Source organism: Schizosaccharomyces octosporus, assembly GCF_000150505.1.
Source record: "Schizosaccharomyces octosporus yFS286 unplaced genomic scaffold supercont6.2, whole genome shotgun sequence".
NCBI classification, from domain to species: domain Eukaryota; kingdom Fungi; phylum Ascomycota; class Schizosaccharomycetes; order Schizosaccharomycetales; family Schizosaccharomycetaceae; genus Schizosaccharomyces; species Schizosaccharomyces octosporus.
Genome location: NW_013185620.1, coordinates 3,737,156 through 3,756,082, shown reverse-complemented (window position 1 = coordinate 3,756,082; position 18,927 = coordinate 3,737,156). Strand labels below are relative to the sequence as shown.

Here is an 18,927-nt window from a genome sequence, read left to right as displayed (position 1 = left end):
ATTGAAAGTTACCCCCACTAAGTCTTACATTCCAGAAGGGAAGGGTATCACAGTTCACACAGACGTTATTCTCCTTACAATGTGTTTGCTATACGTTATCAACTTATACGGATAGTTAGTTCTTTGTCGTTAATAAACATCATCTTAATATAATAAAATATAATATATACATGTTGGCTTTCATAGAGGAGGGGACCTTCCTTTATAAAAAAAGAAGAATTTAATTTAAAATTATTTTATGGAATTATTCAGGTAATTTTATTGAAGGTTTCCTAGTGCTGAGAAACATTTTGCTTTCTTCATGATTGTTTGTTTTTGTGTGTGGTTTTGTATAGTGATAAGTCATTCACATACACTAAACATTTTAGTGTTTTACATAACTACAAGCTTATTAGTTTTTAAGAGTAGGTGCGGTCGGCTCCCTTATGTCTAATAACAGCACTTTCGTCTCTGCAAAAGGCAAAACCAGCCAGCCATCTGGCTAAGAACGAAACGCCATTCTAATATACTTCAAACAACTACTGACATTCATCCTTTTCGTTTCACCGCAAACATGGCGTCTGAACGGTTTGTGGTTGCTTTGCATTCGTTCCCTGGGAAAAGCAGTGACGAACTGCCATTGATTGAAGGGAATAAGTACCTACTTATAAAAATGGACGAAGAATTTGGCGATGGATGGTGGGAGGTAAGTAAAACCTGTTGATTCCCACTGTATGTGCGTCTTGCGAGGATTCTCATAATGCTAGTGCATTATCAGTGCTATGACTTATTTCTAATCGCTCGTGAAATGCTCGTACTGGAAGTGACAAGTTGTTTATTGACGTTGCAATTGTGAAAGAAAAAAAAGCAAGTGATTTGCTAACCATTTGTTTTAGGCAGAGGACCAGGAAGGAAATCGAGGGATTTTTCCTGCCTCACATGTAGAATTGTTATCTAAAGAGGTTCCTAATCATGAAAATGCTCGTAACGAAAAGGCAGACGTGTCTATTTCTACTACCGAGCTTACTGAGTCTTCAAGTTCCAGCTCGAATTTGACGGACTTGGAGGAGGAACCTGCCCCCAAGCAAGACTCTCATGCTAGTCTTCCTCAACCAGATACTAATGGAGTGTCAAAACCAGAAAGCATATCGCCCAACCACTTTAATGATCATCTGCTTCCTCCTTCTTTAAATAAAAGAGAATCATCTAATTTCGAAAAAGACTTCCTTAACAATCACCGTAATTCACTCCCTAGTGGACCACAAAAGTGGAATGATAAATCCTCTCTTTCTAATTCACCTGACCTAGATAAATCATCTTCTAATAACGATCCTATGCGCAAAACTATTGATGATATTGAGAGCGCACTACAAAACTTATCGACTGCTGAAGCCGATGAACACAGCACCTCCCCCCTGCCTATTTTAAATTATCGATCACCATCTTCCCTTGGTCTTTCTGAAAAAATTCAAAGCTTGCCACACTGGTCTACAGCGGAGGTCATAGATTGGTTGAAAAATGCCGGCCTTGGATCTGTAGCTCCTAATTTTATGGAGAATGAAATCAATGGTGAGATCTTACTTAATACGGATTCGAGTGTTTTGAAGGAGCTTAATATAACTTCTTATGGAAAAAGATTTGAAGTTTTACGTAAAATTCAACAGCTTAAAGACATCTATCAACAAACGCTTTCTGAAAATTACCCAGAGTTCCCTGACAGCTACTCTCAATCTCCCAGCCCTGATTTATTGTCTCCGAATGTAAACCACTCTATGGTAGACTTTGGTGACCCTACGTTTGTCCCTTCATCTTCCAATTATGGTTCCAATAATGAATCTAATGCTAGTTCGAATCGTATGAGCGTGCTACCTACTTTATCTCATATGTTGGTTTCTCCTGATCTTGATGAATTTGGCAACAATAATTCTGAGCAATACATTCCTCCTCTCTCAGCTGCTCGTACTCGTGGAGAAAACAAGGCTCCCACTGTAAAACGTGATAGTGTCACTCAATTGTCTTCTTCCGTTCCTTCAAGCGTTTCGCCTATCACCAAACGTCCCTCGCCGTCAGAGTCTTCGCACTCAACTCACGGCTCTTCTCGTTTAGCTCAAGTGCCAACTGCTGGATCGTCAAGTTTCGAACATGCTAATGGCTCAGATGAGTCTACTTCATTGCAACCGCCAGCTGATCCCAAGTTGTATACTCCTCAACCCTCAGCTACTTATAAACAATCCCCTAACGTTATACAATCAAAGGGTAAAGACAAACATGCTGGTTTAACAAGACTGAAAACCGACACAGCAGGTGCGTCTTCCTCATCCGCTCCAACAGGAGAACCATTGCTGTCTTCTAAATCTGTGGAACCTACCGTGATAAGCCCCACGAATTCAACCGCTTCCTCTGGTCTTTTACCACCTGCTTCATCGCAGAAATCACCTTCTTTAAACAATGCTAAGAACACTTCAAGTACGAAGAAACCTCTTGTCCAGAAAGTGCTGTCCGCTACAAGTGTCAAATCTTCGTCCGATAATGGACAGAAAACACCAAACCTGAAAATCTCTACTCCCAGTTCACTATCTTCTTCGGTTTCGGATGCTCCTAGTTCTGCGCCCTTGGGAAAGGAACCAATTGGAAAAAGAAAGTCAAAAAGGGATATTTTTGGAAGACAAAAAATCTTACCTACTGGAATTAGTGAAGGACTTACAGATATCCCTGCCAAGGAAGCGCTGAAGACTGCTGACTGCCATGGTTGGATGCGTAAACGAAGTGATCGTTATGGTGTATGGAAGGCCAGATATTTCGTTTTAAAAGGCACAAGGCTATCTTATTACCATTCTTTGAATGATACTTCTGAAAAAGGATTGATTGACATAACTTCTCACCGTGTTTGCAAAGTTGAAGATTTAGTTCTAAGTGGCGGTAAAACCGCTATTAAATTGGCACCACCTGCACCAGGCGCTGCAAAGGCTGCTGTAATGTTTACTCCTCCAAAAGTACACTACTTTATCTGTGAAAATAAGGATGATATTAATCGTTGGTCATCTGCTTTCTTGAAAGCTACAGTGGAGCGTGATATGTCTGTTCCCGTATTAACAACAACAAGGATGCAAACGATTTCCTTGAATAAAGCAAAGGAACTTCGTACCCGACCTCCTTCACTGTTGATGGACGAACAAGCAGAGCCAGACTTGCCTTCCTCCATTGGTCTGAAGAAAAATGCCAAGCAGAAAGGTAAAGAACCTGTGAGACAACCTGCCAAGTAATACAAATAAATAATACGTGCGGATTTGCTGATTGTACGAAATTTTACTATTAGTCCAATCTTGACTCGACTTTCGAAAACTGAGTGGGAATATTGATGGCTCTAATGTTTTTATATTATTTAACGGAATTGATAAATTTAACGTGTTTTCTTACTGCTAAAAAAATTTGTTTCTTGGAATAATAGCAATCTAATGTTTGAGTTTTGCTTCCTGACGATTATTTTCTTTAACTTGCCCATATATTCCATGTGAATCTTCACAGGTTGCAGGTCAAATTTTATTTAAAATGTTTAACGATCATATGTTTTTTTTCTTTCATTATAGAATTAAGAGTTAAGTATTTGTGTGATGATACATTGCTCTTCACTTTTCTCTTTTACAAAAGTAAAGAGTTTACTTCGGATTTATGGGTTGGACCGAAGACCTGTTGTCGTTTGTTTTATTTCTGTATATATATTTATATATATAGATTTTATTTAATAGTCAAGTTGAGGTTGTCACACCCAAGTTTCCCGACTTTCTAAATCAATCTCACTTTGACTTTGGATGTTAACCCATCAAATGCGCATACGATGCAAACTTCAGATCAATGTAGACTCGTAATATGATGGCGATTGGAAGTTATTTTCATATTTTAAGCTTGCTTGCATAATCTCCGTAGCCTTTTTTTATCTTTCCATTCAAGCTTGAATATTTCCCATATTCAACAATTTTCTTATAGCCATTTTCCTCGCTACACTATCTTATTTACTGCACTCGTTAATTCACCGAATCCTCCATTAAGATGTTCTACCCTTCCCATTCTGTCGGATTCCAAAGAAGTAGTAAGGTAGGGTTAGGGTTTCCTTTGTACTGGACTCGCTTTCATATAAAAATTACGCTACACTAAATTTTTCCCTTAACCAAACTCAGGTAGTTTCGGTGCGGTAAGACAAAAGAAACATGGCTCAACAAAATATCCCTACTTTTAAGCTTGTTCTCGTAGGAGATGGTGGTACTGGTAAGACCACTTTCGTCAAACGCCATTTGACTGGTGAATTTGAAAAGAAGTACATTGCTACTTTGGTATGTAAATCTTCATAAATTAGCAGGATCGCAGAATTAAATCCTTGTAAAGACGCGTTCAGAAGATTGTTTGGCTCCTTTTGGCTTCGAACTCTCATCTTTATGATTTGAGTACAAGCGGGGAACATTGTCAACGGTTCTATAGTTGAGCAATGACCGTCAGGCAGTCAATTATACAAGGAAGATTCTGTGTATAAAGATACAGCAAATTGCTAACGTATTTAGGGTGTCGAGGTTCACCCCTTACACTTCCACACCAACTTCGGTGAACTTTGCTTCAACGTTTGGGACACTGCTGGTCAAGAGAAGCTTGGTGGTCTTCGTGACGGTTATTATATTCAGGGTCAATGTGGTATTATTATGTTTGATGTTACTTCTCGTATTACTTACAAGAACGTTCCTCACTGGTGGCGTATGTTTGATTGGAAAAATCGGGTAGAAATGAAGGAAGGATTGGTTATCCATTAAAACATCTATTAGAATTGAGTTGCACGTGTTTGATTTGCATTCATATGAGTTGATGTCTGGTTATTTCCTTCGTACTACCTGATTTTCGTCTGTTAAGAGAAAAAGGTTTACTAACATACTCAATAGGTGATCTTGTCCGTGTTTGTGAAAACATTCCCATTGTCCTCTGTGGTAACAAGGTTGATGTTAAGGAGCGTAAGGTAAAGGCTAAGGCCATCACCTTCCACCGCAAGAAGAACCTTCAATACTACGACATCTCCGCCAAGTCTAACTACAATTTCGAGAAGCCTTTCTTATGGCTTGCCCGTAAGTTGGTTGGTAACCCCAACTTGGAATTTGTTGCTTCTCCTGCTCTTGCTCCTCCTGAGGTTCAAGTTGACCAACAATTGTTGGCTCAATACCAACAAGAAATGAACGAGGCTGCTGCTATGCCTCTTCCTGACGAAGATGATGCTGATTTGTAGATTAGCTCATTGTCTTGGTCTCCTACTAATTGAAAGCGGGTCGCATTTCCGTCTGCGTGTTTTCAAGGGAGCTTTGGTTACGGTTGAAAATACCCCTTTTTCAATTTGAAGAAAAATTAATTTCAGTCTACACTTTACTCGATTAAAATATTATGGGGTTTACTAAATTTGGATGTTAGTCTTTTGTTGCTTATTTTTTTCAGAAAACTGTATACTTTGTAATCCGTCGTTGGCTATTCAAGTAGATGCTTTATAAGCTTTGTTTGTCCATTTCTGATATTGTTTGTAAGGTGTCGCCGCTAAGCAAGCACTAGTATAGTAACATGTATACTTGAGCGAAAGGTTGGTCGGCCGCTGTTTGTATCGTTCATTAGACATTTGCAATTTAAGGTGCTCCGAATGTGTGGCAGGAAAGAGCCAGAGAAGGTGGTCATTTTCAATCAACCGTATTTGGAGTTTTTTGAATTTTTCTTCCAAGCAGTTACTGAACAGTGCTTAATTGTAGGCAAACAAAAATAAAAATAATACAAATCAATCAAGTTACAATGCATTGTGTGGTATTTCAGTAAAAATCAGTTGCACAAGTACTAATGTAAACATTCGCAGTCTATAGCTTCGAGAAAGGAACGTACTTCATTTATGAAGTGATAATCACAATAGCTTCTTTCAAGCATCATTTTCATATGAAGTACTCTAGTTAAATTTGGTAGATTTGATCTTACATGGAAGTTGCGATGATTAGAAATTGATTCGGACAATTGACAAACTCCTTTGAAACGGTATTAACAAATGACACAATTCCTTTTACTGGCTGAATTGATTCAGCAAAATAGCAAAGCGGCGTAGACGAATGCCGTTAGTTTGCATCGTCTATATTGAAGCACATTTTACCGATTGAGGAAATCAATTACAAATGATACTACTCTGGATGCTCTTACAGCACTGCATTTATGCAAAGGTAAATGGAAGCATCTCGTACCAAATCTCAATTATGCCGTTAGGGGAGAACATGAACTTCCTTCCGATTACGCAAATCTCAATAAGACTTTCCGAATGCATTGCTTTGGATAATTGCGAGAATGAACCTGGATGGCTTAGCAAGAAAAATAGAAAACACATAACTAACTTGCTTTAAACGCCGTTCAATTTTTTCCTTTGTACGAAAATCGGGAAAGACAGATCACTATACTAATGTAAGCAATCGACTCATGTTCCTTCTCATAAAAATTCTTGAGTATTACATAGCAATACGTCCAAATAGAATCCTTCCAACATATAGGTAAACAACAAACAAACTTGATAAAAGGGGAAATCTCGTTAAGCGCATACACAATAATGTGATTCACTATTAGTATATCGTGTTGCCTTTATTTTTGTTCACGAGTTTTATTTGGGCAGTCCATAACTTCTGGCATATAGCAATGAAACCTATTTATCTCAATAGTCAATAATGTTGACAAAGAGACTCTGAGATGCATATACGAAACGTCTGTTCTGAAACCCTTTCAATCCCTCAGATAGGCAAGTAGAATATTATAGTTTTTACTTTTGTTTTCTTTCTCGTAACAAACTTTGAGAACACATGCTGTTTCACAAGTTCATAAGTTACGTTCGATGAAGCCCTCAGTACCTTATATAGAGTATTGAAACCGCATAATTGCAGCAATTGAAATAAACATTTCTCTATTCTTCTTTTTATACCATGTTTTCTTCTGTTTACGCCATAGTATGCTAAAACTCGAAATAAGTATATTTATGGCTTGAAGAGAAGGAAATAGGTTTTTGTGACCAATTTTTTTATTATTAAATTCGACACGACGATATATAAAACCCTATACCTTCAAAATGGTTTTTTTTCGTTGACTCTCAGAAGTGGTTTCCAACTACCACATCGCTTTATCATCGTCCAGAAAGAAAGCAATGTCTTCGCAACCAGTTTGGGATGCTCAGATACGAAGGTGGAGGTGTTTAGGACCTCAAGAACAGCAATTGATATATATTGAGGAAGAAAAGTCGTGGAAGGAATACGTATGAAACATGATTTTGTTAATACAAAGAAATCAAACAAGACAGATCCCCTAACGACTTAAGGATTTTGAGAATAAAAAGTTTTTAGGTAGCTTTCCTGTTGAATCTAATGCAGATGAAGAGTCAGCCGAGAAGCGTGCAGAAGAGAAGCCAGAAACAGTAAGCGAAAAGAAGAGAGAATACCCCAATGAACCATCCTCAGAAACGCAGCAACCGGATGCTTCGGTGAAAAGAACAAAGAAAGAGGAAACTTCCTCAAATAAAAATGAAATGTCTGCACCAATTAATAAGGCTATCTACGTTTCCGGTCTTCCCAAAGACGTGACAGTGTCAGAAGTTAAAGAAGTATTTTCCAAATGTGGAATTATCGCTGAAAACGTCGATACAGGTACGCCTAGAATAAAACTTTATACAAATGACGATGGGACGTTAAAGGGCGATGCCTTAATCGTTTTCTTTCGAAGCGAAAGTATACAATTAGCAGAGCAGTTGTTTGACGATACCGAATTTCGACTTGGTTCAGGAGTAAAGATGAGAGTTCAAGAGGCCAGTATTGATTACAAAAAAGAGAAGTCTGTAAATCGGGACCTTAGTGAGTCGGTCAAGAAAAAGGTTCAAAGAAAGCGGCAGCAACAACTACAGTAAGCCATTCTCTAAATAAGTTCTACTAATTCTTATTCAGGAAAATTTCGTCTTGGGGAGAAGTTGAAGAAGAAGTTGATGAAAAAAGAAGAAAGCGTTTTGGGAAAATTTTGGTTTTGAAGCATATTTTTACATTGAAGGAGCTAGAGACTCAGCCTGAGCTGTTACTTGATTTAAAGGAAGACATTACAGCTGAAGCCGAAAAATGTGGACGTGTTACCAATGTCTCACTATATGATCAAGAACCGGAAGGCATTGTAACCATTCGATTCTCGAACAATGAGGAGGCAGAAGTATGTATGCGATTGATGCAAGGAAGGTACTTCGATGGACGAATTGTGGAAGCATCTATTTACGATGGGACAACACGATTCCGAAAGTCTGGAAAACAGAGTTTTGACAATGATGAAGATGAAGAGCACAGGTTAGAGAGATTTGCAAGCTGGCTTGAAAGCGGCGAGAAAAATGATGAGTGATCTAAATGTACGACCAATGGAAAGTTCACTGGAATAGTAATAATTTAGCATGATAATATGTGTATTTCCTTCTCTTCCTAAAGTTAGGTATACTACAAGCTTGTAAAGTATATTGTGTATTTTATAATAATTACTTGAGTCATTATCAATGAACTGTATTGACTTCCTTCTTTTACGCACTAGCAAACCTAGTATAAACAAACCATTCTTTTTGTTTCATTTACAATTTTATGTTGTGTATATTCCTATAATACTTTAATGAATATTGTTCAAAAGATAGGTAACATGTGATATGTCACTCAGGTACTTGGCTGGCATGCTATCTCTTTGCTTCAGTTTCGTACTTGCGAAGTTCAAACCAGCACCAGGACTTATGATACATTGTTTCCTAGTAAATTAAAAGGAAGTTGCTTAGGCGTTTTTGAAAGGATAAGGACGCCAAAATTCGAACAGCCGAAGTGTCCTTTACCAGGTTAACGACAGGAGCTTTCTTATAAGCTCCTTGCATATTAATATATATTCTCTCTTTTTACGTGTTTTCCCTCTTTCTACCAGTTGTCTTTATTTATAATTAATATAATCTCTTTAAAATGTATTCTGACGGTGTTGAATACTCAAGAGGAGCTGCAGTTGCATCAGACATGTCAAGTCCTTTACGGGCTGCTAGTGCAAGTACTGGTAATTTAAGCCGAATACGTTCTCGAAATCGCTCAACTTTGAGTACTACTATGCAGTCTGATCCTCAGTTGGCTTCTAGAATTGGTGCTTTTTATCTCAACAATGTTCAGTCGAACATACCTTTCGAAACAGACAAGATAACACCTGCTTATGGTATTGGTGATATGATCGCACCTGAAATGAAAGATTCTAAAAGTCAAATCGTTCCGAGTGTTAGTCACAAAAAGGATGGTCTTTATTCCCGTCCAAACGTATCTTCTTCTAGCATGTTATTGACGATTAAGCGAGCTACATCTTCGGATTCTCCTCAAGAAAAGCAACATAATGAAAGTTCCACAACCAAAGATTTTTTTCCTAGGAAGTCGTTATCCACTACTTTTACCCCGAGTCCGTCTCGGATTTCTCATGAAGTCTTACCTGCTACTACTTTTCCAGCGCAATCAACCGATTCTTTGCAACGCAATACAACACCAAGACATTCTTCTCCGTTGCAGAAGCAGGTATCGACTGATCTACCTTTTACTTTGCCTATTTGTGAGGAGGAGCAGTTAGATTGGATACGCGAAAATGAAGATTTGGTAAATGCTGTGAATCCTGACGATTGTTTAGAATGGGTAGAGTACGTCCTTCGTTTTACGTTGGTTCATCTTCCTTATTTACAATCTTATGATACCGAAAATTATGACGAGATAAATTATTTGGAGAATGTATGTGAAATTGCACTCGACAAACTTCGTGAGCATTCAAGAGCAGAGAATCCCCGTGCTCTCTATTATGATGCATATACTTATGAATCTGGTGCATTTGACGTTGAAGTTGACCTCCAACAAGCCTGGGAATTATACTCAGCATCCGCCAAGCATGGCTTTACTCGAAGTCTCTATAGACTCGGTGTAATTTTAGAGGATCAAGGAAATCTTCAAGAGGCCGTCGAGTACTTCGAAGAAGGTGCTAGCTACAACGACAGTGCTTCTTGTTGGAGATTAGCTCTATTAATTCTTGAAGGAATGTTAGATAATATAGGAACGTATGCTCAGCAACGCGGTCGTGGTCTTGAACTTTTAGAACAGAGTGCTAATAATGCTGATGCTGATGTTCCTTCTGGTTTGTATAGTTATGCGCTTTTAAACTTGCAAGAGCATCCCGGATTGGTTGATTTAGACGCTGAAGGCTTGCAAGTCCCAGTGAATGAGCGAATCGCGTTAGAATCCTTTGCTCGCGCAGCATTCCTGGGACAATCTTCTTCTATGTTGCGTATGGGTGCAGTTTATGAATTTGGTAAATACAACTGCGCTAAAAGTCCAAAGTACTCCATACTTTATTATTCTGCTGCCTCCAAGCAAGGAGAAACTGAAGCTGATTTTGCGCTTGCCAAGTGGTATCTTAATGGCGGTGTAGGTGTTCCAGTTGATGAAGATCAAGCCTTCGTACATGCCGAGAGAGCTGCAATGGCAGGAAACTCCAATGCGCAGTTTTTACTGGGATACATTTTTGAAAGTAAAAATAATTCTGAACAAGCTCTATATTGGTACACGGAAGCTTCTAACAATGGACACGCCGAAGCTGCTGAGAACTTGGAGAATTTGAAGGATGTTTTAAAAAATAATCCACCGGAAGAGGTTCCGCCTACAAGTACATCAACTCAGTCCCACCATGCCGCAGACTATAGTAGTGCTCCTTCGACACCCTATATTAGCTCTCAATCTCAGGGCGAAACCTCTAATGGGGGTACTATGAAGCCTGTCGCTGGGACCATGCCTGAACAGCCTATAGTACAAAAGGTGCCCGTTACTAAGAAGACGACAAAAACTAAATTTCGTAAACGTTTGAATTGTGTGATAGCTTAGATTAAAGGAGATGAATTAGCATACAACTTAGAAGTTTACTAGAGCATTAGCATTTGGTGACAGATTAATTACTCTAACATATCATTAGCATTTTAAATTATGGAAACCTACGCTTTACGATCGTTAGCATCGTTGTCCGTGGATAACTAACCATAAAAGTGTTCAGAAATCTAAATTTCTATTTTTTTTTAAATGTGTGATTTGACGAAAATGCTGCATTTTTGTTATTACAACAGCCAAAGTATAGCACTCGTTTTTATATACTTTCGGTTGTACATGCATCTGGTCGTACGATATCTTGGACGCTTCTATTCAATGAGATATGAAAAATGAATTGTTATTTGTATTTTTTTATCCAAAACCTAACTAACCCAATATTGTATTATATCCATGTATGAATGAGATGTAAAAGTACATAAATCTATACCTGCATACGGCTGTACATTTGCTTAAGCTTGGCAGAGCTTATGAGTTTGGGGTTCAATTTCATGTCTTTTGCCATACTCTCGAAATCTTCAGTGCCATACTTCTTTAGCAGTCTAGTCATGTAAGACAATTCAAAGGCACTTAAAGGAAGTTTCTTACGAGGCTTATCTTTCCTCAAGGCTTCTTCCTCCAATTTCCTTGTAACTTCAGTCTTGGCTGGGACACTTTTCACGTCTTCATCTAGAACGTCATCAAAGGTACGCTCTTTACCATGAATAATCTCAATGATATTTCCTTCATCATCTCTTCGAACAATAGCTTGCCCAGGACCCAAATTCCTACGAATTTCTTCTAACTCCTCTTGGGTAGGTTCGGCCTTGTTTTCATTCTCTTCGGGTTTGCGATCTGGGTTGATTTTTTCTTTACCACCGGTAACATAATTGGGAGTGACTACAAGACCCATTCGTTCGTAACTATACAAGCACGTTAGTATATGAATCCAAATAACCTCTTCAAAATATTTTAAGGACGCCAGAAGGAATGTTGACAGACAAAACAAGAAATGTGAAGTTTATACTCTATGCATTTCCTCCTCGTCCATATTTAACAACGGAGAAACTTACTTCTGAGTCAATGTGGCATGCATATCCCAATTTTCACGAACAATAGAATTACCATAGATTTTTGCTTTTGCTTTCTTGTTGTGGTTCTTTCTCGTCAATCGAGGTTGGTTGGAACGCTGCTTTTTCCTTTGTGCTGGAGTTACCATTTTAAATAATTAAAAGATGAATCGAATAAGAAAATATTGGCAATTAAAACGCCAAATTTCTAACTTTTTGTATGCGATCAACTGTTTGGTTCTGGGTTCGTTCAAACGCTAGCAAATCAAATTTCTTTGGATTGCTGTTCTTCGGACAAAACCTTGTACTGTAAATCTCAATTCTTTAATAAATGTTCAAACTTTTTATAGAAAAAAGCACCATACAGAATTTCGTCTTTAAACAGGTAAAAAATCAAATTTTTGATGGAATCACAGTTTTCATCGTCCAATTGCATAATACATACATAGCGTACATTTACTGTAGTTCCCTATAAATTTTACTGCATTCCTGCGAACCTTTACAACTTATTACTGAATGTTAACTTGGCTTTGGTTACTTTGGATAAACAAACATGTTTATTTACTTGGCATGTGATATAGAAGATCTAAAGTTTTTTGGATACGTTCTGTAGTTCACATAGGATAAATTAATATAGATCGAATAATAATATTAAAAGATTCATTTACCTTACTTACTGTGTAGCGAGTAAACTTACGCTTCGTGAATACTGCTAATGTACGCGATGAATATTCGATTTTATTTTTGTGGTCCTGCATAATGAATTGCATTGTAAAAGAAGGACTAAAAAAATTAGAAAAAAAATTGACTGTAATTTATTGTACAGACTTCCTTTCTTTTCCTTTTACATGCTTGTTGTTCAGATTGTGTCGTTAAGATCGTTTTATTCCAAGGCTTCAATTGCAAATACAAAATCTTATTTATTTATTGATTTAGAAATTAGATGCATCTAGGTCGTAAATCCACTTGCTTACATTTCAAATGGTTACCTGTCAAGTCGCAATATTGAAGGAATAGTCTTACTATTTAGAATATGTTCCTACACTTACTATACAATTCAAACAAGATTAAAAAAGACGACAAATTTGGTTAGTTTGTCCGTTGTACATATACCATAAAATCTATTAAAAGTGACATTCACAATATATATACATAGGTAGTTGACTGAAGTTTCAAAACTAAACATTCTATAGCTCTAAGAGTTTCACTTGGTGTTGTTCAAAAGCTGTATTTGCTTCAACGAATAGATTTTGATCCTCTATTCATTTTAGGCGAAAATATTTTGCAGGATGAAACTTTCAGTTTATCTATCCAATTTCTAGATAAATGGTAAATATGAGTAATCGTTTCAGGATCTTCATTGTGTAAATAATTTTTGAAAAGATATAATGATCTCAATTGCCTTTTATGGAACTGCATTGTTCATCTTCCAGAGTTGAAGAGAAGAAAATGGAGCATTCCAATATTCCATTGAAGAAAATCCGTCTTCATCATCCATATAATCAAATCTTCTGCCATAACAAAGAGTAATTAAAGAAGAATCACAAGGATTCTTTTCAATGGCTGCCACTGTTATGTTTCTTTGATCTGTTACGTTTACTTTCTCAACGAGTTCATTTCCCTGCCAAATTGAGACATAGCCGTCCGTTCCGCCACTTATGAGTCCTTCATACCCAAAAGTATCAAATGATATCCTTTGGTTGGTGTCACCACCGTGATCTTTAATTTCATATAGCATATCCTGCGCGTAACGTGTGTCCCAAACTTCAATGCTTGTACTTTTTCGACTGCCCACATACAACTTACAGCCATCCGGCGACCATTTCATATGTGTAACTCCGGTACCAGTCGCCAATGAAAATTTGAGTTGACATGGTCTGCTCCCATAGTTGTCATAAATGCCAACAGTATTATTAAAAGTCCCCAAGGCCAGCATCCGAGGATTTTGAGGATTAAGGCATATGCTTGACTGAACTCCTTCAAGCGTAGGTTCCAAGGTCGAAAAACCATGTCCATTGGTTGTAGTTTTAGAGACAGGAGACTTCTGTCCTTGACGAACATTGAATAAGTACACATTGTCTGTTCCACCAGCTACCAAATATTCACCATCGGTGGTGAATACCATACAATGTGAGCCAGTAAACTTTTCACGATGGTCAACTATGTAAAATGAGGATATCCTTTGTTGCTTTGCAAGACTGTAGAGTTGTATAGGATAGTCTTTTGTGGAATATACAAACAAATCAGAATCTTGCTCGTCGTTATTCTGAAAAGGATGCCATGCGAAACTATATACGCATTCCGAAGGAGTTATAGTCTTTTTCTTATCATTGTCAAATATAAAAGCCTGGTCATCCGTATCAGGGTCCCTTGAAGTAACTGGCCAATTCGTCAGTTTTTGATTTTCTGTTAATGCTAGTACACTTCTACCGCCGGGTGACCATTTCTGCGCTTGGAAAAAATTTAAACCTTTTGAGGATTGAAAGCTGGGATACGTATAGTTTATATTGACGCAATCGTATCGTTTCCAAGTAGGAAGCGGTTTATAAACCAAGTTTTGTTTGAGTTTTTCTTCTGTTTGCAAAGCAAAGTACGTGTTGGACATTAATCAAGTAGTCAAGAATCAAGTTTCCATGTATCCAAACCGTTACCAATCAACTATTCCTCATTTGTTGCTTTTATTCAAAAATCCTTTTCTATTTTCAAATGAACTCTACGAGGTATCTGCTTGGGTGGATACAACAGTAGGGAATTGGAATCTAGATAGAAAAGGTAGTTGCTAGAGGTCCATATGATTTTATGCTAAAAAATCATCACCAAACGATTTTCGGCTTTTATTTTCGCTCCTTTTAAAAGAATGAACTTTTCAGAGAATAACTCTTATCCAAAAGTAGAATTCAATGTTGTGTATCGGCATGAAGGTTACTTACTGGTGACATCTGAGGTTTGCTTAACAGCAAAATCGTCTGCTGAAAGGTATATAAGATCAAAGTCCCAATTTTTAAAAAAAATAATACTTTTCATAAACCAGAATTCATACCACTTTTCACTTGCAAATACCAATCCTCATGCCTTCTTGAGCAATTTGTAGTTACACAACATATCCTGTAAATTGACTTACTGTAATTAGCTTCAGTAATAAACCGTTTCTATATGCGTGCTGAAAATTTATATATGATTTAAAGTCTCATTAGAAAGCTTTCATCCTTTGTGAATGATGAGTGACTCTATAACCAACTTCCCTCCCCCGAGGAAAAAAAATAGGAAAACTGTATGTAAGAAATCAAGTTCTTAAAACACATTCTCATCTCCTTAATAACGTCTACTCAACCCATTGTTATAATATCTATGAATACTGTAGGATTTGATACAAGAATTTCCTTTGTTAACTTTTCGAGATATACATACTTTTCAAATATAATGAATGAGCGCGATTCTCTTCGTAGTATCATTTTATATTTTTTTTTAATCCCTACAATTGGTTTTTATCTTTTTCACCCAACAAACAAGGGATTTTGCCTTGAATGACATCCACGTTGTTTACTGTTTGTTTACATGTAGGATGGGAAATTTGTTTACGCGTTTGGTTACATCAACGTGATTCGCACTAAACAAGAAAAATATGCTGTTTTTAGTGATTTTGAAACGGTAAAAAGCTATCTAATGTCTTTTAACATTTAATAAAAATATATTCATCGATCCATTTTCTGGAAAAGCCAGAGTTATTTTTATTTATATTGCCTTATCGAGTGCGCTGGTTGTCATGACAATGTCGCGTCTCAACCCTTGTAATATACGAGTGGGACAGGTCGGCAATGGCGCCACGTTGTAAATTATATAAACTGGCTTCTTCCACTTTTGTAACTTGACCTCTACCAACGCGACAAAGGTTTATAGAATAAAAATTCTATATCTTTTGAATTGATTCATAGAATCATTCAACTTTTTTCTTTCTTTTTTCTTTCATTCTTTTGAAAAAAGCTGTTCTTTTTTTATCTCCACAAACTTCTTCTTTTGTTGTTGGAGCTTTCATTCATTAATTTCTGGGTTTGCATTTTTTCATTTGACATCCTATCTTTTACTATTCATTTTTTTCTTTTTCTTTATTTTCAACTTTGTAATTCTTTTATTTAAGTATGAATTTTTTCCAATTTTTAGCTCATTCACTCACCTTGCTTGCGATCGGACGCGTCGTAAGCGCTAGCACTCCTCATCTTGAAATCCGCGGTAATGCGTTTTTTAACAGTGAAACTAATGAGCGTTTCTACATTCGTGGTGTTGATTACCAACCAGGTGGCTCTTCATCAACTACTGACCCATTGGCTGTTGTTGAGAATTGCAAGCGTGATATCCCTTACTTAAAGGATTTGAACATTAATACAATCCGCGTTTACCAGATCGACAACATCGCTAACCACGATGAATGTATGAAAGAACTCGAAGATGCTGGTATTTATGTACTCTTGGATTTGGCAACCTCAAAGAACTCCATTTCTCGTTTGGACGCAGCTGCCAGTTATAATGCTATCTACTTACAGGGCATCTTTGCTAGTGTCGATGCCTTTAAGGATTACGACAACGTTCTTGGTTTCTTCGCTGGTAATGAAGTTGCCAATGAACCAAAGAATGCTGCTACTACTACTTGGGTCAAGGCAGCTCTCCGCGATACTAAAAAGTATCTTAAGAATAATTCGAAGCGTCAAATCCCTGTAGGTTACTCTGCAGCAGACGTTGCTGAGATTCGTTTGCAGTGTGCTGACTTCTTTGCCTGCGGTGATGACGCTGAAGCTCGTGCCGATTTCTACGGTATGAACATGTACGAATGGTGCGGTAGCGGCTCTAGCTTTACTACCTCTGGCTACGACCAACGTATGAAAGAATTCGCCAATTATTCTATTCCTTTGTTCCTTTCTGAGTATGGATGTAACACTGTTAGTAAGGAATCTGACGGTACCCCTGATCGTCCTTTTGATGAAGTAGATGCTATCTTTTCCGACAAAATGTCTTCTGTCTTCTCTGGTGGTTTGGTTTACGAGTACTCTGAAGAGGGCAGCAATTATGGTTTGGTTACTATCAACGGTGATTCCGTCAAAACTAGCAAAAACTATGATACTTTGAAGCAAAAGTATGGTAACGCTGCCAAATTTAGCGGTGACAATGGCTATAACAAGAATCCTCAGACTCTCAAATGCCCACCCAACGACAAGGACTGGAAGAGCTTCCCTCTTCCCCCTACTCCTCGTGAAGCTGAACAATTTATTCAACACGGTGCTGGTCAACCCTTGGGTCTAAATGCTCCTTCTAATCAAGCAAGTGGTAGCAATGGTACCGCTTTGGTTAGTGCTGGCCCTCATTCTTCTTCCACTAGCGTGGACGTTGACGCCGTTGCCATGACTCAATCTCCTGATAGCAGTTCTAGTACTTCTGGCTCTTCAACTGCTAGCGGCTTGACTAGCTCTGCTCCAGTTGCAGGTTCCAACTCCAACACCACCAGCTCTGGATTTAACACTAGTACTGTCTCAGCTGCTGCTAAGTCCGGCTCTCACAATGGTAGCCCTTCCTCTGCCCCTAACGTTCAAATGGCCGGTTTTTCCATTGCTGCTGTTCTTCTTGGAGCTATTGCATTCATCATCTTGTAAGGTGCTTTTATCTTTTTTGTCTATCTATACAAGGCATATATCAACGAACATAAACTTGGCATTTTTCGCATTTCTTTTATATAGTGCATTTTGCATAGTCATAACCATATATATTACGCATATTGCATATTTGAATACATTATCTGTTTTTGTTTGTGGTTTGAGGTAATTAATAGTAGAAACGTTGCTGTAGCTTACGCTTGATGCCTTGGGGTTGAATTTTTACCCGTTCAGTGCCAAAGATAAAAACTGTTGACAACCATCATGAAATACGGGTTTAGTTCCTTCTTTTAATAGATCCACCTGTCATTCATAAAGGTTGCAATTCATAACAGCTAAATTGAAAAGTACATTAAAACGGACAATAGGACGTAGAAAAGCGTTATTTTCCGATACGGATATAGCTGAAAATAGTTTTAGAAGTAGTACGGTTACACATAATAAGATCATTAAGTGAATTCTTTGGAAATTATTTCCTTGATTGTTTCTTTCGTAGCATCTGTGTGAATTTTATCATTAAACCAGAAGGCTGGTGCACCATAGCAAGCTCCCAAACAAGACTATTATAGTTAGTTAGTTTTTCACGGTTTAAAAGAACTATCAAAACTTACTGTTGTTTTGACCTCGACTCCATATTGAGAAGCAATGGACTGGGCTGCTTCAAAGATACCATTATCCCTCTGTTTTGCTTTTTGGCAGCACATCCAAGAATCACAAATTCGCAGTTGTGGAGCACAAGGACGCCATTGAAATGATGTGGGATATGCTAAGCTATTTTTAGGTTAGAATATAAACGAAAGGTCTATACAAAAAAGCCTCATTCAAGAATAAGAAGCAAACTATTATAAACGTACACAATAGCAAATACTTGTTCAAACGAAAGATTAGTAGTATTGCCTATCTCTTGCATCGCTGAAGGGGGAATCCATGTACCATGCTGTCTTTGGGCCAAATCCAGAAGAGGAACCAAGGATGCTCTTTCCTGACCAGGAGGGTATCGTGACACCAGTCTCTTTACAATCTGAAGGTTCTCAGGTGTGAAAAAGCGTGCTGGCTTCATGTTGATTGGAATATATTCGCACTTCGATGATCTTAATAGATTTTAGATTATACCAAAACTGAATAGAATCTTGGATATATAAGGGTTCTTAGTTGACGTTGTCTCTTATATAAATGTCTCAAAAAGCCAAAGATATAGCGATTGTCTTAGTACACCCAGTGATTATTTATATTTTTTATATATTATCTATATAATTTATTAGAAAAAGTCAGATATTAGGAACTCACTTTTAGAACTGTCTTAATTCATTTGGTATATAGCGGTAGTAGTTT

The 18,927-nt window shown here is 37.6% G+C and overlaps 8 protein-coding genes across 8 annotated transcripts; 5 read left to right on the top strand and 3 right to left on the bottom strand.

Annotated features, from left to right (window-relative positions):
- The first annotated feature begins 472 nt into the window (after nucleotides 1–472).
- SOCG_01099 (boi family protein) lies at nucleotides 473–3,810 on the top strand. The gene is made up of 2 exons (XM_013163519.1): nucleotides 473–685; nucleotides 876–3,810. The coding sequence occupies exons 1-2, from the start codon at nucleotides 554–556 to the stop codon at nucleotides 3,240–3,242; spliced, it is 2,499 nt and encodes an 832-aa protein (XP_013018973.1). The 5' UTR covers nucleotides 473–553; the 3' UTR covers nucleotides 3,243–3,810.
- Nucleotides 3,811–4,110: 300 nt separating this feature from the next.
- Nucleotides 4,111–5,462, top strand: SOCG_01098 (ran GTPase Spi1). Its single transcript, XM_013163518.1, has 3 exons — nucleotides 4,111–4,307; nucleotides 4,533–4,719; nucleotides 4,902–5,462. The coding sequence occupies exons 1-3, from the start codon at nucleotides 4,185–4,187 to the stop codon at nucleotides 5,237–5,239; spliced, it is 648 nt and encodes a 215-aa protein (XP_013018972.1). The 5' UTR covers nucleotides 4,111–4,184; the 3' UTR covers nucleotides 5,240–5,462.
- A 1,585-nt stretch (nucleotides 5,463–7,047) lies between these two features.
- Nucleotides 7,048–8,584, top strand: SOCG_01097 (U2 snRNP-associated protein Uap2). The gene is made up of 2 exons (XM_013163517.1): nucleotides 7,048–7,908; nucleotides 7,950–8,584. Exons 1-2 carry the CDS (start codon nucleotides 7,538–7,540, stop codon nucleotides 8,383–8,385), a joined length of 807 nt encoding a protein of 268 aa, XP_013018971.1. The 5' UTR covers nucleotides 7,048–7,537; the 3' UTR covers nucleotides 8,386–8,584.
- Nucleotides 8,585–8,710: 126 nt separating this feature from the next.
- On the top strand, nucleotides 8,711–11,271 carry SOCG_01096 (1,3-beta-glucan synthase regulatory factor Chf3/Chr4). Its single transcript, XM_013163516.1, has one exon. It carries the CDS (start codon nucleotides 8,976–8,978, stop codon nucleotides 10,908–10,910), a length of 1,935 nt encoding a protein of 644 aa, XP_013018970.1. The 5' UTR covers nucleotides 8,711–8,975; the 3' UTR covers nucleotides 10,911–11,271.
- SOCG_01095 (ribosome biogenesis protein Nop16) lies at nucleotides 11,224–12,360 on the bottom strand. Its single transcript, XM_013163515.1, has 2 exons — nucleotides 11,960–12,360; nucleotides 11,224–11,809 (listed from the first exon to the last, which is right to left on the bottom strand). Exons 1-2 carry the CDS (start codon nucleotides 12,103–12,105, stop codon nucleotides 11,332–11,334), a joined length of 624 nt encoding a protein of 207 aa, XP_013018969.1. The 5' UTR covers nucleotides 12,106–12,360; the 3' UTR covers nucleotides 11,224–11,331.
- A 675-nt stretch (nucleotides 12,361–13,035) lies between these two features.
- On the bottom strand, nucleotides 13,036–15,421 carry SOCG_01094 (heterotrimeric G protein beta subunit Gnr1). The gene has a single exon (XM_013163514.1). The coding sequence runs from the start codon at nucleotides 14,559–14,561 to the stop codon at nucleotides 13,362–13,364; it is 1,200 nt and encodes a 399-aa protein (XP_013018968.1). The 5' UTR covers nucleotides 14,562–15,421; the 3' UTR covers nucleotides 13,036–13,361.
- A 371-nt stretch (nucleotides 15,422–15,792) lies between these two features.
- Nucleotides 15,793–17,741, top strand: SOCG_01093 (cell wall protein Gas5). The gene has a single exon (XM_013163513.1). The coding sequence runs from the start codon at nucleotides 16,093–16,095 to the stop codon at nucleotides 17,593–17,595; it is 1,503 nt and encodes a 500-aa protein (XP_013018967.1). The 5' UTR covers nucleotides 15,793–16,092; the 3' UTR covers nucleotides 17,596–17,741.
- On the bottom strand, nucleotides 16,862–18,907 carry SOCG_01092 (uncharacterized protein). The gene is made up of 4 exons (XM_013163512.1): nucleotides 18,883–18,907; nucleotides 18,450–18,841; nucleotides 18,207–18,366; nucleotides 16,862–18,155 (listed from the first exon to the last, which is right to left on the bottom strand). Exons 2-4 carry the CDS (start codon nucleotides 18,653–18,655, stop codon nucleotides 18,045–18,047), a joined length of 477 nt encoding a protein of 158 aa, XP_013018966.1. The 5' UTR covers nucleotides 18,656–18,841; nucleotides 18,883–18,907; the 3' UTR covers nucleotides 16,862–18,044.
- Between the last annotated feature and the right edge of the window lie 20 nt (nucleotides 18,908–18,927).

What these genes read in the sequence shown, in the direction of transcription:
- SOCG_01099 (XM_013163519.1), top strand. Translation starts at nt 554, where the DNA reads ATGGCGTCTGAACGGTTTGTGGTTGCTTTGCATTCGTTCCCTGGGAAA. An exon ending in TTGGCGATGGATGGTGGGAG is followed by an intron (nt 686 to 875) that starts GTAAGTAAAACC and finishes CATTTGTTTTAG; the next exon opens with GCAGAGGACCAGGAAGGAAA.
- SOCG_01098 (XM_013163518.1), top strand. Translation starts at nt 4,185, where the DNA reads ATGGCTCAACAAAATATCCCTACTTTTAAGCTTGTTCTCGTAGGAGAT. An exon ending in AGAAGTACATTGCTACTTTG is followed by an intron (nt 4,308 to 4,532) that starts GTATGTAAATCT and finishes TAACGTATTTAG; the next exon opens with GGTGTCGAGGTTCACCCCTT. An exon ending in GAACGTTCCTCACTGGTGGC is followed by an intron (nt 4,720 to 4,901) that starts GTATGTTTGATT and finishes CATACTCAATAG; the next exon opens with GTGATCTTGTCCGTGTTTGT.
- SOCG_01097 (XM_013163517.1), top strand. Translation starts at nt 7,538, where the DNA reads ATGTCTGCACCAATTAATAAGGCTATCTACGTTTCCGGTCTTCCCAAA. An exon ending in AAGCGGCAGCAACAACTACA is followed by an intron (nt 7,909 to 7,949) that starts GTAAGCCATTCT and finishes ATTCTTATTCAG; the next exon opens with GAAAATTTCGTCTTGGGGAG.
- SOCG_01096 (XM_013163516.1), top strand. Translation starts at nt 8,976, where the DNA reads ATGTATTCTGACGGTGTTGAATACTCAAGAGGAGCTGCAGTTGCATCA.
- SOCG_01095 (XM_013163515.1), bottom strand. Translation starts at nt 12,105, where the DNA reads ATGGTAACTCCAGCACAAAGGAAAAAGCAGCGTTCCAACCAACCTCGA. An exon ending in CATGCCACATTGACTCAGAA is followed by an intron (nt 11,810 to 11,959) that starts GTAAGTTTCTCC and finishes GTGCTTGTATAG; the next exon opens with TTACGAACGAATGGGTCTTG.
- SOCG_01094 (XM_013163514.1), bottom strand. Translation starts at nt 14,561, where the DNA reads ATGTCCAACACGTACTTTGCTTTGCAAACAGAAGAAAAACTCAAACAA.
- SOCG_01093 (XM_013163513.1), top strand. Translation starts at nt 16,093, where the DNA reads ATGAATTTTTTCCAATTTTTAGCTCATTCACTCACCTTGCTTGCGATC.
- SOCG_01092 (XM_013163512.1), bottom strand. Translation starts at nt 18,655, where the DNA reads ATGAAGCCAGCACGCTTTTTCACACCTGAGAACCTTCAGATTGTAAAG. An exon ending in GAACAAGTATTTGCTATTGT is followed by an intron (nt 18,367 to 18,449) that starts GTACGTTTATAA and finishes ACCTAAAAATAG; the next exon opens with CTTAGCATATCCCACATCAT. An exon ending in GAGTCGAGGTCAAAACAACA is followed by an intron (nt 18,156 to 18,206) that starts GTAAGTTTTGAT and finishes TAACTATAATAG; the next exon opens with TCTTGTTTGGGAGCTTGCTA.